This window comes from Felis catus, chromosome E1, assembly GCF_018350175.1.
Source record: "Felis catus isolate Fca126 chromosome E1, F.catus_Fca126_mat1.0, whole genome shotgun sequence".
NCBI lineage: Eukaryota > Metazoa > Chordata > Mammalia > Carnivora > Felidae > Felis > Felis catus.
The window spans coordinates 59,932,098-59,948,613 of record NC_058381.1 but is presented as its reverse complement, the minus strand read 5'-3'; the positions used below and the strand labels follow the sequence as shown (position 1 = coordinate 59,948,613).

At 56.3% G+C, this 16,516-nt stretch overlaps 1 protein-coding gene across 5 annotated transcripts in view; it reads right to left on the bottom strand.

Moving 5' to 3' along the window:
• RPTOR (regulatory associated protein of MTOR complex 1) overlaps positions 1-16,516 on the bottom strand; it is a 333,238-nt gene that overhangs the window by 25,572 nt on the left and 291,150 nt on the right. For all 5 annotated transcript variants that reach the window (XM_045044638.1, XM_045044640.1, XM_045044639.1 and 2 more), the window contains 3 exons: positions 10,364-10,468; positions 9,741-9,923; positions 8,229-8,339 (listed from right to left, as the gene is read on the bottom strand). In XM_045044638.1, coding sequence (XP_044900573.1) covers positions 8,229-8,339; positions 9,741-9,923; positions 10,364-10,468 — 399 coding nt within the window. The remainder of the gene's footprint in view (positions 1-8,228; positions 8,340-9,740; positions 9,924-10,363; positions 10,469-16,516) is intronic.

Sequence of the window (16,516 nt, the reverse complement as noted above, 5' to 3'; positions counted from 1 at the left end):
GGACGAGCCAGCGGGATGGAGAACCACAGGTGCGGGGTGGGTGCGGGTCAGTGCTGTGCGACTGCGGCCGTGACCCCTCGGTCCCAGCACCCATTCCCGCCCTTCAGCCTCCCGGAGACGCGGGGGCTGGGGCCTCAGGCCTGGCCTGTCCCCGGGGCAACCAAGGGCGAGGGTCAGAGGGTCCCCCAAAGGCAAAAGGGGAGACGGGCCTTGAGGAAGGCCCGTTAACTCCGCACCAAGTGCTCAGACCCCGAGCTCTGTTTCCACCCAGAAACGAGGCCTGTTCTGACGACACAACCGAGTGCCTCTGCGCCTGTTTTCACCTCAACATTCGCTGTGACTTTTCCTGTTGTGTGAGAAGCCATCCCTCCCCCCTTCCCCCGCCACAAACGAGGACGTCACTCTGGTGGAGAGAGGTGGCGGATGCAGGCGGCAGGTGCGCTAGTGACGGCCGCTCCTGACCTGGCTGGGCCGGCTCTGTGCACACGCCCTGTGGCCCTGACGGGAGAAGCTCTGAGGGGAGGGGAGGGGAGGGGAAGGGAGGGGAGGGTGTCCTGCGTGCACGGAGGCCCAGACACGGGCACCTTCGCCCCGCGACCACGGGTCCTGCAAAGCATCAGGTTGACGGAGGCGGGGTCCCCCTCCAGGATGCTCCCCCTCTCGGGGGCTTGGTCACAAGCCCACCGCCTGGTGGGGAACGGACCTGGCCCTGCCCCATGCCCCCGTGCGGTCGGCCTCCCCCGGCCCCAGGCCCGGCCCCACCCACTTCCTGCGTGTCTGGCTTCCCTCGCTGAGCGAGCCGCACCTGACTCCTCGTGTCGTGTGTATATCGGTTTATCGGGGCGACTTTTTTCAGGGGACCGGTATTCGTCCCAGCACTGTTTCTCCACCGGTGAAACGTCTGGGTTCCGTCCAGTTTCCGGCGATCGTGAATAAAGCCGCCGTAAACGTGCACATGTAGCTTTTGTCACTTCTCCCGGGGAACGTCCAGCAGGGTTGCTGGGATGCACGGTAAGTATAGGCTCAGTCGCGCAGGAAACGGCCACACGTTTCCAGGGCGCCTGGCACCGCGAGGGGCCAGAGTCTGGGCTGCTCTGCTTCCTCTGCCAGTGCTCGGGACTGAGCGATCTAAAATGTGGCCGTCGTACGGAAGCGAGCTGCTGCCTCCTGCGGCAGCTCGCGGCCCCGGCGACCCCCGCCTCCCTGTGTCACACCTTCTCAGGGCTCCTTTGCTGTGTGCACGCCTTTTCGGTAAAGGGTCTGTGCAAACCTTTTGCCCGTTACTTTTAATGGTGTTGCGTCCTTCCATGTGGGATTTTGGGAGTTCTTTATGTACGTGGGATAAAAGGCTTTTATTAGGAGTTTTACGATATTTTTCTCCAGTCTGTGGATTGTGTTTTCATGTCAACGGTGATACGCAAAAAGCAGTCAACATGATGAAACTCCATATACCATTTTTCTTCTGGGTTTCGTGACTTCTCAAAGAACCATTGCCCAACAGGCCAGAAGGGGCTTCTAGAAGTTTCGCGGCTGCGGGATTCACAGTAGGGCAAGAAGAGGCTCCTTGAGTTAGTTTCTGAATAAGGCGTGGGGCATGGAGTGACGTTCGTCTCGTGGGCAAATGGATGTCCAGCCGCTGTGGTTCCGCTTGCTGGAAAGACCATCCTCTGTCCACTGAAATGAGCCGTCCTGCAGCTTTGTGGGAAATCGGTGGCATGCACCGTGGCTCCACCTCTGGACCCTGTTCCGCCCCACTGGTTCCCCACCGCCCCCCCCACCCCGGCCGCCATTCCACTCCCGCCCTCAGGGGGACTCTTGAAATCAGTGTGAGTCCTCCAACTTCGCCTTCTGCCTACATTTCTTCGGTTAAGTTTCTTTGCGTCGCCCCATAAATTTTAGAATCAGCTTGCTGATTAAAACAAAACCTGTTGGGATGTTGAATGAGATGGCATCGGCCCATACGCCAGGTTAGGGACACCTGACACCTGGCCCAGAAGCACACCTTCAGTGGGTTAGGCCTTCTAAAATTTCTTTCATCGTGTTTTGTATTTTTCAGCATTTGAGTCTTGCTTGTATTAAAAAAATATATAGCTAATTTAATTACAGCTCATGTTTTGGGGGTTAAGTGGCTTAATCCCAATTTCCAGTGGTTAGTATAGAAATACAATCAGTTTTTGTGTAACGTTGGGTATTCAGCGATCTTATCTCACCTGTTCTGGCAACATCATGCAGGTTGTTTAGGATTTTCTACGTACACAATGATTCTGGGTGAGCAGACAGTTTTATTTCACTTTCCACCTTTGCTTGCCTTCCTGGACACCTAGGGCCTCTGGGAGGTTGTTGAAAAGGAGCCGGGAGATCAGACACCCTTACCTTGGTCCTGGTTTTAGAGACAAGACATCCAGTCTCTCCCTGGTGAGAAAGGGAGCCGCGGGTTTTGTAGGTGCCCTGCATGAGGGTGAGGAAGTTTACTTCTGGTCCTGGTTTGTGGAGAGTTTTATGACGATTATTTGCTGAATTCTGTCAAATCCTTTTTCTGCAGCTATTGGGATGAACAGGAAGCTTTTCTTGAGTCGACTGATACATTCAATTACATTCAATTTCATGATTAATTAAAACTATGGATTCGACTTTGCATTCTTGAGATGTAATCCACTTGGTCAGTTGCCCAGTTGGTGTGTTGCCCCTTTTAAAGTTTGCCAAGTTGGATCTGTTAATATTACGTTGAAGGTTCTGAGGCCACGTTCATGGAGGACACTGGTTTCTGGTTTTTTATTCTTGTGAAGTCTTTGGTTTTGGGATCAGAGTGATGCCGCCTTCCTAAAACGAACTGGGAAGTGTTCACTCCTTTTGTTTCCTGTAACAGACTGCGGAGGACTGGTATTATTCTGGTAGAATTTTCCAGTGAAACTCTGCTGTTCTGGAGCTATCTTCTCTTTGTTGGACAGTTTTAGCTTCAAACTCATTTCCCTGAACAGATGTGGGACTATCTGCGTTCTCTACTTCGTATGGGGTGAGTTTTGGTAGTTCGTGTCTTTCAAAGAATGTGTGCATTTCCTCCAAGTTGTTGGGTCTGTGGGTGTAAAGTCTTGATGTCGGAGGTACCTCCGGACTCTCTCATTCGAAACCGGTCTGCACGTCTCTCCTTAAGTCGGTGCCACGCTGTCTCCATCCCTGCAATCACGCGGCAAGGTTTGCGATCGGGGAGCGCGAGTTGTTTTTTTTGTTTGCCCTGGACAGCATCTTTAGTGCTATTCTGGGTCTCTTGCATTTCCATCTGAATTTTAGTCTCGGCTTGTCAGTTTCCACACACAAAAAAGGCAACTGGGATTCTCACCGGCATCACGTGGACTCTGGGTCTCTCTGGGGCCCTGCCGTATTAAGTCCTGTGACCCGTGGACACATGATATCTTCCCGTTTACGCAGGCCTTCGTTAATCTTTCAACACTGTTTAGTTTAAAGAACGTTTTAGAGAGAACACAGCTGACAATCCACGATCCCTCGGCCCCCGATGGTTTACAATTCAGCAGTGATTTACAAGGCACGAGGGCGCCGGCACCAGGCCAGCACGTCAGAAGACGGGCAGAAGGGCAGAAGCGGTCCCCCGGTTGGCAGCGAGCGGGAGCACGCAGTCCTCCCGGCGTGGCCACGTGGAAACGTGGAGTGCTGGTTGAGCCTCCCTGCTGCCCACACACTTCCATCACAAAGCAAACGCTCCTCCCATCCTCGTGTTCCTGGAGGGGAATCAACACGTCTGTTTGTTTTCCAGCTGAACCTTCCACAAGGAGCCAAGGCATACGTTTTAGGAACGGGACACAGTACGGCACCGCCTGACCTCCTGACGTAGTTAAATCTCACAGCAAACTAAACTGTGGGCAATACTCTGACGGTGTGACCGAGTCTGGTTCTTGGGCTGTGTCGGCCTGGAGGTTTATGTACAAGAAAGGAAAAAGCAGAAGCCATTTTTGTGTAACATTTGGAGACCCGAGAACACGTCCAACGTGTATAACTGCGCAAGTGAAAAAGCAGGAAACAGAGCTGTACCCGTGGCGTGAGCGCAATGGCAGTGCGTGTGGGGTGGGCGGGGAGAGAATTCTGGGTGGTTTCACTTTTATTTTACTTTTTCATTTTCTGAGTTAAAACGATAGCTTAGTGCACGTCAAACAACAGCTCCGTCGACGTGCAGGTTTAACGCGGTGCAGAGCGCGTTCTGTGACCAGCCCAGAGACGCTTGCACCCCGTCCTGCGTGCGGGTCAGTGCCGCACCCGTGCCCTCCGCCCCGAGCAAACCTTCTCTTAGCTCTAGCCAACGTTCACTGTGCACGTGATGCCTTAAAACAATCCGATTGATTCTTCCCAGGCTCTTTTTGTAAATAAACACTACGGTTTAATCTGTTCTAAGTTGCCATGCTGATAATTGGGTTTTCTACAAAGTTCACACAATCTACAAGTGCACACTGGAGGAAGGACAGTCCCTCTCCCCGACTTCAACCCCACCCTCTAGGAGTGACACTAGTGACGGCATGAACAGCCTGACACGTAACCTGCGGGCTCCCCCCCCCCCCCCCGCCCGCGTGCACACCTGGACAGCACGGCACTTGTGCCAGCACGTGGGACCATGGGATTATGTGGCCTGTGCCATCAAGGACATCCACGCGTGTCCTTGGGCAGACGGGGCTCACTCCCTGTGGGGGCCGCGAAGGGCTCTATCGCGTGGACGCATCATTAACTCACACTCCCCCTAGTTAAGAATACGTTTTTGGCTTTCAACTTTACGTGTTCAGAAATAACGTAACGGGCAGCTCTGGACACGTATCATCACAAACGCACATGTATAGCGGTGGTTTTAGGGCCTATTTCTCAGGGCGGGATCGTCAGTTTCTAGGGTGTAGCCCCTTCCCATTTCGATAAACTATTGCCGAACTGCTCTAGACCAAGCCCGCATTTCACCACCAACAGTGGCTCAGACTTTCTTCTTCCCCGTGCTCTGGAAAGCCCACTTCCGGGAAAATCACTCTCAACTTTGTGAACCAGAAAGAAAAAACCGTATTACTTTTGTAACTAGAACAGATTTCGATATATCTTTTGTTTTTTTTAAGCACCTGACGGACCGTTTTTAACATTCTTTCTGAAGCAGATGTGAGCTCTGTAAACCAGCAGGGGCAAGAGAGGGGGCTGTGAGAGCTCCGGAATACAGTTCTCTTTGGCCACACAGACCTGTAAAAAGTCAGACTGTAAATCGACAAAAAGCCGGCAAATCTGTCCTCACGGCCACGTTGTGGGGAAGCAGGTCCCCCGGGCGCGGGCTGCACTGTGGTCGTGCACCGTGATCCTGGGGTCAGTTCGCTTATCCGGTGAGTATCTCAGTTTCTTATCCTGACCTTTGAGGAGGGTTAGGGCTCTGACCTTTCTGGGGTATGATCCCAGCTTTGAGCTATTCTTAGTTTATGCGTGAAGCAGGCGAATAAAAAAAGTTCCTAACACGTTTTATTGCACACGCGTCATTAGATGACGAATTAAATGAATAAAAGAACACCTTCGTGAGTAGAAGCCGGAGAAAGCAGGAAAACAATTGTTAAAAAATTGCAACGAGATAAAACACATTCTCTTCTCAAGTCTAGAAAGGGTCTCTAATTAACGTAAGAGAAAAATCAGTCACATCCTCCCTCTCCCTGGCGTCTCAGCCGCCATCAGGAGCCACGGGCAAAACCCATCACTGCAGGGACGTGACGCCCGGAGCCCATCATTCAGGCTACAGCCTGTGGGAGCTTGTCAGAGGGAGACGGCGCTTGCTTATTCAACGGTTTCCTGGCTGCCCCCCGTGGGCTCAGCGCGGAGAGCAAGAGTGGCACCTCGGAGGACCCTCCTTCCCCAGCCCACTGCGGCGTCGGTGCTCTGGGTGCGGACGCATCAGGCCGGGCCGCCGGGCCCGCAGCCTCTGCCTCCCCCCTGCTGGCAGCACGCCACACCCTTCCAGGTGCACAGAGAGAAGGACACGAGGGCGGGGGGTCTGCTGCCGCTGCACGGGAAAAGGGGAGGGTGAGGGCTTTGGGGGTGCATGTGGTCACACAGGATAAATCCCCAGGCCCGGGCTCAGGAAGCTGCCTAAGTACCTGTGTCAAGGACAGGAAACCGGACCCTGGGAGGACCGAGCTCGTCTAAGAGAAAGGAGCCTGGGGCGCCTGTGCCCCTTTTTCCTGCCGGCAACGTGGACGGCCGAACAGGCAGTTCTCAGACATTAAAAAAAAGCCACTCGCTGGGGCATCTGGGTGGCTCAGTCGGTTAAGCGTCTGACTCTTCATCTCAGCTTAGGTCACAATCTCATAATTTGTGGGTTCAAGCCCCACATCGGGCTTTGTGTTGACAGCGGAGGCTGCTTAGGATTCTCTTTCCCTCTCTCTCTGCTCCTCCCCTGTGCGCGCACACACGCACTCTCTCAGAATAAACTTTAAAAAAAAAGAAAAGAAAAGCCGTTCATCGCCACACCAAGCAACTGCCATTTCAGCAAGAGGCAGCCCGCCCCGGGCTCCAACCTGCTCGACGCGCTCGCCTGGAGCGGGAGACTTTCCAGGAGACTGGACTTCTGCTGATACTGAGCAAAGCCCCGTGTCACCTCTAAGCTATCAAAGCATAGTTCGCCACCCACAGCAGCGGCCCCCGTGTCCTGGGGCAAATTCCAGCGCTGGCTCGCTGGCTCCTTTCTCCACGAGGGACCCAGCGGCGGGAAGGTGCTCGCGGGCTGGCCGAGGGCCGCGCACCGGAGCCCCAAGGGTGAGCACGGGCCTCAGCCGCCCCTTGCGTTTGCTGCTTTTATAACTTCTTTCCTGACTGTAAAGATGCTCGTGCTTAGTGTGGAAAGAGCAGGGGACAGACAGAAATGGATAAAACAAACTGGGGCCTCACCGCCACGTCGCCCGAGACCCGCCGTCGGGCCGGCTGTTTCAGGCCGTTTTCTGTGCACAGATGTCCGTGTGGTGTTGCCAATGAGGACCACCGCGTAGCCCGTTTATGTCCTTTTTTTTCCTTTTTAAAAGTTTTAGCATGAGCACTTAAGATATTAATTTTAAAACTCAATTTCTTAATAACGATAAACGTTGTATCAAGTATTCCATAATTGCTAAGCCCTTAGGCTTATGTTGGGCGTTCGGCTGGAGCCCAGGTTTCGCTACCGTAAATACAGGATCATCCGTGACTCCGATTATTTCCCTGAGTTGATATCGTAGTAAACGAATTAATTACCAGGTCGAAGGGAATGGCTGCTCAAGGCCTCTGACGCTTACTGCCAAACTGCTTTCTGGGAGTCGGGTTCAGTTGAAAAACGAAGACAGATCTCTCTCTTTTCAGCAAAGGGGCTCAATAAACGACAACTTTGTCATCTGCCTCAGGTACGGACAATGACTCCTTTGTGCTTTTGCTGACAAAAGTCAGTATCATCATGGGGAAAAGGGAAAGCAGGAAAAGTTGTAATACGGGGTCCAACCACTCATGGAAATTACCTCGATGTGGAGCCTGACGTACAATTAAGAATAAGCTGCGATTTTCAATGGTCTGTATGAGGGAAGAAGGTTTCCTGAGAATGTGCTTCACGGGAAAGTCTACGCACAAGGCCCTGTGGCATTCCCGGGGAAAGAGGCCCGGGAGAAAGTGTCGCCTGTCCCATGCTGTCCCCTGGATGTGTGGCTCGAATCTGCAGTGACCGGACGCATCTCCCGCAACCAGCCAGAACGCACTAGAATTAGCCCAGTGGGCAGGTCTCCAAAAGAGCCTGCTTCTCGGTGCGGCCACCCAGAGCCCAGGCCTCGGACAGTCCTCCGGAGGACGGCCTCAGAAGGCCACTGAGTGGGACAAAGCAGTGCAGACGGCCTGGTAGCTCGGAGGGGAGGCGGGTCTGGCTTCTTTTGACAAGACGGGAAGGCGAGTGACGTCTGTTCCTTTCACTGCTTCAACCGTTCACACCAGCTACTGTGACGGCAGTATGGGGTCGCCCTTGAGCAGCCGCAAACGTGATGGGACAGGAGCCCCAAAGGGTCAGTGGCTGGGCCGGCAGGAGCCCCGGTGGGTGACCAGTTGGGGTCCGCCGTCGGCTCGGAGCAGAGGGCTCAGACGGCCCAGGCCAGGGGCCGGGGTTCTCGGGGAAGGAAGAAGGGGCAGGAGGAAGCCGAGGGCAGGGCTCTGCTCGAGGACACCGACGGGAGGCCCACTTTGCACCCGGGGGATGTGCACACTACCTTCATGACGGGCTGGGCAAAGTACCGGGCACTCCAGTCGCAGAAGCCCGTCTGCGTCGTGGCTGAGACGAAGCTTCTGTGTCCGGCAGCGTCATCTGCATCGTCTGTGGTCTTCAGGGCGTTTGGGGACAAAGGGGGCAGGAAAGAGAAGGAACAGTTAGTCACATACCCGACATGTCTCTTTGCAGGCTCGAGAGGATTCAAAAGGAGACAGAAGGCAGCGGTCTGGCTGCTGAGAACGTTCTTCTGCTGGCCTCACCCTGCGTCCTGGTGGTAGGGACCCTGAATGTGGGGCCAGGGCCCAGGGAACCCGTATTAGGGGGGCGACTGAATCTGCACTCAGGGGACTGTGTCCCCCCCGAGGCTGGCCATGGTGGCTCGGGCCGCAGAGTCTGTCACTCTCGCACAGGCCAGCGCTGTGAGGTCAGCAATCCCCCAGGGCCTCTGCGGCAGGGGATGCCGGAGACCTGGCACCCGACTGTGCCAAGCGGCTCTGGGTGGGGAGCGAGACCAGTTGGGACATGTGGGTATTGAGACATAAACTACTTGATGCTGTCCCCCTGGACCACACATGTTCGTTTCCCATGGCAAGGCCTATGGCGGCCAACATGGTCAGAGCAGGGCTCGCGTCACCGCACAAGGCTGGGCACGGGGGAGCAGGACTGAAGGCATCCCCCAGAGAGGAGTCCCTCTCGAGGCTCGCCGGGTGGAAAGTCCCACAGCTGGGGCACAGTGATAGGGTCTCCTCTCCTGCCTGCTGTAGGAACCTGTGCCACTCTGCTGGATCGGGGCCCTGGCTTGCGGCCCCGAAGACAGTGAGTGTCCCCTGCGCCCAGATGCTGCTGTCTGGCCGGCCCACGTCAGGGTCCAGCCAGGAGGATGAACCTCGCCCTGGGTGTTTGAGGGGAAACACAACACACGTCACCCAGCAGGCAGCTGTGAACTTAAGACCACTGCTTACAGAGCTGGGTCACGTGGCTGACGTGGCATCCATGGCAGCCCGCCCCCTTAGTGCATCCTGAATGGCCCCTCCAGACTGCGTCCTTGACCGATAGAGCGGCAAACAGTCTGGGCAAGACAGCCAAGGCCCCAGGTTATGTGTTCACATCACCCAGGCTGATGAAGACGCCAATCCTTCCTGCGCCTGAAATTTCTTTTTCAGCTTAAAGGCAGAGACCGTGGCTCCTTATGTGGCAAATGAAACATTCGTGGAAAATGAAAATAATCCACTGAGAATAGGTGCTTGTACGTGGCAGCTGCCACAGCCAGCGGAGGAAAACGCTACTCACCCAAGAAGGGAGAAAGCAAGTTAGCTCCGGGCGCTTATGTGGCCACATGGGAGGCGCCAGGACAGTGAGCCATGGCAAGGGGCCACAGGAGCGAGGGCCCCGTGACACTGCAAGGTGGTGCCAGTACAAACCGTGCAGCACAGCGGGGGGCGGAGGGCAGGGTGGGGCCCGCGTCCCGGGCTCCAGGGTCTCTGCTCACACCGAGGGCGCACATCGAACGTACCTGGTCTGGGCCCTTGTCGAACATCTTCCGCGTGCGGGGGAACTGCTGGGAGTGGGGCGTGTACTGCACCCCCGCGGGGCCAGGGGCGCCGGGGCGGCCCGCGGGCAGGTCTCGGCCGACTGGCTGCTTGGCCACGTCGTTGGTCAGGCTGGAGCTGCTGGCGCTGGACGTCGGGGGGGAGCCCCTGCCGTTGGGGGAGGAAGGAACGTTGCATTTTACCCAAAGACAAAGCCCCTCGTCCTCGCCCGCCCGCCCGGGCACTGCCAACCGACCCGGGTCGGGAGCCCACACATCGCCACCCGCCCGGCACACGCACGTGCCTCCAGAACCAGCCGCCACGGCTGCAGCGACGGCCCTTGGGGCCCCGCCCGCAGGCTCTGGGAGCGGTGCCCCCGGAAAGCGAGGGCGGCCCCGGCGGGCATGTCTGCTGGCCGCCTCCCGCCTGCGGGCGCTGACGTAAGAGGGGCTCTCCCTGCCCGCAGCTGGCCAGCAGGAGCCAGACCCCGGCTGCTCAAACTCGGAGAGGCTGCACAAGTCAGGCTCCCGGGCGGTTCCTGCTGTGGCACCTCGTGCAGAGGAAGGCGGTGCAGAAGGGACCCGCATGACAGACACGGGCCACTTACCCCCGCCTGGTGGATGTGGATGCCCTTGTTGGTGGGGCTGGCGGGCGCCGACTGGGTGAGTGAGGACGTGGTGAGGATACGCTGGGGCCGGGCGTTCACTGTGGCCTGAAAGAGCAAAGGGGCAAGTGGTGTGGACGGCCAGCTGCTGGCGACCTCTGCGGCCGTGAGACAGCAGCCCAGGGCGGTGGCTGCTTTCGATGGCTCCAAGATGGCGCAAAGGGCCTCCTGGCCCAGGAAATCAAGCACGCGTGTGGGACGGCCCCGGTGGAGCCCCTCCCCAGTGTCCCCCTGCAGATAAAACCATGTTCGTTTGTTGGGGCGCCTGGGTGGCTCAGTCGGTTGAGCGTCCGACTTGGGCTCAGGTCATGATCTCGCGGTTCGTGGGTTCGAGCCCCGCGTCGGGCTCCGTGCTGACAGTTCAGCGCTTAGAGCCTGCTTCGGATTCTGTGTCTCCCTCTCTCTGACCCTCCCCCGTTCATGCTCTGTCTTTGTCTCAAAAATAAATAAACGTTAGGGGCGCCTGGGTGGCGCAGTCGGTTAAGCGTCCGACTTCAGCCAGGTCACGATCTCGCGGTCCGGGAGTTCGAGCCCCGCGTCAGGCTCTGGGCTGATGGCTCGGAGCCTGGAGCCTGTTTCCGATTCTGTGTCTCCCTCTCTCTCTGCCCCTCCCCCGTTCATGCTCTGTCTCTCTCTGTCCCAAAAATAAATAAATGTTGAAAAATAAATAAACGTTAAAAACAAAAAACAAACAAAAAACCACGTTCGTTTGCTTTCCGAGAAGTCATCTGCTGGGGTCCAGCGGGGCCCCAGGGTCGGTCCTGCCTGAAGAGCAGCCACGAGACTATGCCAGCATTAACGCTAGGCTCCAGCCCCCCACAGCCCGCCCTGGCCTCTGCTCTGTGGCACTTTGTGGATGGAAACAAGACAGGCTGCTGTCAACGTCCTTCCACAGACGTGCGCACATCTGACGCTTCACCACAGACAATTCCTGCCCGCTTGAGACGACTGTTGAGGAGGGAAATAGTTTCGATATTTTGAAGTGGGGCTTTGTGTCAATGGGGAAACCGGATGGCTGCCGGGGGTGCATGTGACGGGGAGGCAGGAGGCAGACGGGGCTGTCCCCGCCCATCGGACGCAAGCCCACCGTCCGCCAAGTGCTTCCTTGGATGCTCTGCTCTGGGGGCACGGGGCGGCTGGGCAGGCCCTGCCAGCTCTGGACACCCCCAGTAGAGGGCTCCAGGGCAGACACTGCTGCCCCGGTGGCACTCGGGACAGGAGACAGTTAAAGGCCGTCTGGGCTCCCCTGAGTGCGGCTGGTGCCAGACTGGGTCTCGAAGTTGGCCGCCACCCAGGGAAACAGAACCTCGACCTCCGTGGGGGACGTTCCGGGGCAGCCGGGCTCAGGGGACCCTCAGGTGTTCTGACCCCTCCCTCAGCAGTCAGGATGCTGTACTTCCTACGTGCAGCCAACAGGCAGAGAATTGCAGAAAACTAAACCACCAAAACACTGTTCATTTACAGAATATCGATGCTTCCCTGATAATTTACCACTTTGAAACAAGAATAGCAAGAAAACTGAACTGTAATCAAGCTTTACAAAACATTAAGAAAAACATTTCTTTAATTATGTAAAGTATATTGTTTGTGAACTTGCTTTTGCTTCCTATTTAAATGACCTGGCCAGCTCCCTGTGCCTCCATCAAAACCCGAGAGCCAAGCGCCCCCCAAGCGCCCCCCGGCGTGGTCTGGGGGGAGTACAGGATCGGAGCTGAGAGGCTACAAACTTCCACAAGTCTCCTCAAACCGTCCAGAGATGGGGGAGGCGACAGGAAAGACAACACGTTTGTGGCTGAAACTCAGACTTCGGCAGAACCCACCCCTTTCCCACATGTCCCCCGAGACCCTCCCACCCTGCCTCTCCCGTGCTCGCTGCCCACCGCCCCTCAGGGAGGCTCCGCCGACCGGGCTCTGTTGCCTCTGCTGGGCCCGGGCGGCCGGGGTGAGGTATCTGCAGCCCCTCGCCCACACCCTTCACGCCCGCGGCCGCCACACGGCTCTGTTTCCAAGTCCGTTTTAGAAATCCTGAGGAGTGGGCACGCCGGCAGCTGTCACGCTGGCGATCACAAGGCTTCAGGCTTCGAGGAAGCTTTCTCGAGCCCAACGGCTCCCATCTGTTCGACAAGCGTTGCCTCGGCCTTGGTCTCGCACTTGGTGCGAGCCTGCAGGGGTGAGTGTGAGCAGAGGCGGGCGAGTGGACCCCGCCTGTCCGCAGACTTGGGGTGGGGACACGGGGCAGGGGGTGGGGCAGGGTGGCAAGCCCGGGGCCAGAGGGACTCCTTCCCTCGCTGGTCCCGGCAGCCGTTTCACAGACAGCACACGGCCAGAGAAGGTCAGCAGAGAGGCAGCAGCGTTTTCGAGGCTCTGAACTGAGGACTGTGAGCCCCTGCCCACCCCGCGCCTGTGCCCGTCCTCGCCGACAGGATTCTATGTTGCTCTCTGCTCGAGGACGCGGCCCTGAAGCCACTCCCTGGACAGGTGGCGGGGCCCAGACGAGCAAGGGCAGCAGGGAAAGGGGATGGTCACGGCTGCGGGTAAAACTCTGGGAGCCCGGCCTACTTTACTTCGTTATAAGCCGAATTCTCCCCTTAGGTGTATTCTCTTGGCCCGATGCAAACACAGACGTGGTTCGCGGGGACACATTTGCTCCCTGCCCTGTGAAGCTAACAGGGGCATCTGGAGCAGGAGCCTGGACAGCAGCGACCCGTCCCCCTCCCCCGCCCCCCCCTTTCCAGCTCCTGGGAAGTTCTCTTTACTCTCTGGTTCTTTGCCTGGAACACGTCACTTTGCGAGGGCGCGGGAAGTCGGATCCAGTGCGGAGAAAAGTACCCTAGAGCAGCATGGGGGACGCGGACGGTGGGTTTCCCGACGGGATCACAGTCAGGGTCTGGGACTCCAGCCCAGGCGTCTGCTGCTCTTTCCCGGGCGAGTGCATGACTGCAGGATTGCACTGTTAACCGCATGTCGAGAATCTGGATCCCCAGGACTGTCCCGAGGTGACTGTCCTGGGGCTAAGTATGATGCAGAGCCTGCTGGCTGCTGGGCCACTGAGAAGACACCTATCAAGGCGCAGGACTCTGTTGATCTAAGAGAAAAGTTTTCTGTAAACTGCACGTCCTAGACAGACAACATGACTTGCCCTTCTGGAGCGCTGAGTCCTGGGTACTGCTCATTTGCCACAGCGACGGGGACAGCGAGGCACTGCCCCGTGGCTGCCGATGGCCGTCGGGGAAGCCGCGGTCCTTGGCCCCCCAGGAAGCGAAGCCGGCATGGCCGAGGCTGGGGGGGGGTCTCACCTGCCCCCTTTCCAGGGTCTGTGCATTTTGGAGCAGTGGCAACAGAGAGTAGTGAGGACAGGGAGGAAGGAAGGAGACGTAAATATTTCCACTTTGCTTCTCAGTAAACTGTGTTTACTCGCCACGGCAAGGCCCACAGGGAGCCCAACTCTGCATACCAGCTAGGGGACGGGTAGTGGGCTGAAGGCTGGTGGTGTTTGACCAGGGCCCACGGGCCCGGAGAGCCACCCTCTACCTGCTGGCAGGGTGTTCATGAGGGCTCAGAGCACAGGCCCAGTGGCCACCCCAGAGCCACGGAGTCTGATCTCCAAGGGGACCAGTTCTCCTGGGGCCGTTTCTGCATCTGGCCCGGCAGGGCCTGTGACTCTCAGGAGGGGGCGGCGTCTACTTCTGTAGGCTACGCAACTCTGGGTGATGACGCCGTCACCTCTGGGTCTGCGGGGAGGTGAGAACGGACAGGCGCGTGACAAGTTGCGAACTATACACGGAGATGCCTCTCGGTCGTTAACAGTTCGCTAGGACTGCCCCGATTTCCGACAATTCTGGGAGGCCCTCCTGCTGGAGGCGGCGGCAGGCAGTGAGGCAGGGGAGGCCCCGGAGGGGGGCACACAGCACTGGCACACAGGCTCCTCTGTGTGGTGGTGGTGGGTGGGGGGCGGGCAGCAGAGAGTCCTCCCGGGAGGACCCTGCCTCTGGGAGAAGGAGGCCCTTTTGACCCGAGTGAGAAGAAATGAAAATGCTTCCGTGGGCATCCACAGAGTCCACAGAGAGGTGGACGCAAAGGTGCTGCGCTGTGGGCTCACTGCACCCTCGCTGGGTGAACGCGGGTTTGGGGCGAGTGCGGCAGCTCCCTGGGCTCTAAGTGAGGTGCTAACTGGGAGGAGAGGGTCCCTGAATGGGGATAGGGCTTTAAAAGAAACCGACGTTATCAGCACGGAGCCAGGATTTAATCAGTTTCCGTGGAACTTTTTTGAATTTGGTTTTTGGGGATCTCAACCTTCACTTTGTTTCTTGGTCACTTAGGCCTTTGGTTTATAAGGAAAGTGTTTGGCCTTGAACCTCACACGCTGGCTTGTGATCTCCATCGCACCTGGCTGCACGCGGCCCCCCGCAGACGTGGTGGCGGCCGACACTTGGGCTCCTTGGGTGTCGGGACGCTGGGGGACTATCTCTAGGTGAGTTTACGTGAGTACAGGTTTTCTCATAAATATTAAAAGTAGTGATAATCAGTGCGCGCGACCCTGACATCTGAACACCTGTCGCGTGAAATTTCCTTCTAAGTGTTGTCCCCAAAGCACAGATGGCAGGAGTGGCCGCCAGGGAGGCTGTCGGGGCCATCGTGGTTCCTGAGGTCGTCATGCTGTTCTTTGTATCTCTCTCCGTGGTTTGAAATTTTCCATAATAAAAACTAGAAGCAAAACGCAAACCCCAAGCCTGTGTGGACAGGGGATATAAATACTTGAAATTAGGCCACAGTTCTCGAGCTATGTGAGTTCCCGAGCTGCCAGCAATTTCTATATTTGAATACGGAATTCTACGGGGTATTCCGGAGTAATAAGGCTGTTTTGACTCTGATGAATAAAAATTTGGTGTCACAGTTAAATATCAAAAATAGGCCCATTTCTCTGTGAACTGAAATGTAATACCCTCGTTAGTTGCTAGAGTAGAAAGTAAGCCATTTTTAAAATTAAATTGAGGGCAAGAAAATATTTCCTTAATGTTTATGCTTCCAAAGCCTTCAGTGGCAAATGTTTACTCTTCAAAACACACACACACACACAGACATACACCTGTATACGTTTACACACAGACACACACATACAAGACACACACAGACACACTCTCACTCACACAGGCTGTGTTGCACCCATACAAGGCTTCAGGAAGTATGGACTCTAGAGGAACCCACTCCAATCTCTGCCCCCTGGGTGTGCCCACCGTGTGCACACTGGGATGTGTGTGTGTCTGTCGAGATCAGCACGACAGGCAGAAAGCCACAAGCCACTTCTAAGGCTCTGTCAGGGAGCGCTGTTCTAAAGCCTCGAGAGGCTGTCTCGGTTGTTGTAACCTGCTGGTGTGGCTTTGCCGGGTAGGAGCGATCGCACACGCGATGTTTAATTACCTCAAGTGGGCTGAAGAGGCACTTCCAGCTCGCAGCCACGCACCTTACACGTAACCCGAAAGGACACGGAGACACGGATTCCGTGCTTTACGCACGCGTGAGACGTTCCTCAGAGGAACGTCTCTGACCATCTGAGCTCAGGTCTACTGTGATGAGTTTATAGTTGTGAAATTTCAAGATTAGGCATTGACGTATTTTTAAACAGTTCAGGTTGATTTTCGATAAGGTTAAATACGTAAAAGCCACTACAAAATAAACTTATATAGAATACCGGTTTCATCATGACCAAAATAACCAAGGGGGCGGGGAGTGACCGGAGCACCTGATGACCGTGCTGGCCCTGGCTGTGCTGGCCATGGCCGGGAGACCGGCCTACACCTCAGAGACAAAACAAGGCCTCGAGACACCTCTGTGCGTCACAAGCTTTCAGGCAAAGGTAATGACCTCAGCTTCTGTCTTAAGAAACTGGAATCTGAAGAGCAAGTTAGACTCAGGGTAAGCAGAAGGAAGAGGGTAACGAGGATGAAAAGAGCCGTCAATAAAATGGAAAATAAAAAGCAACAGACAAATAGGGACAAAACCAGAAGCAGGTCCCGTGAGGTTTCCTTCAGCCCGAGCGGTCGTGAGTGTGACCACGGGTACCGGGAATGAAAGGGGACATCACTACAGACCACACAG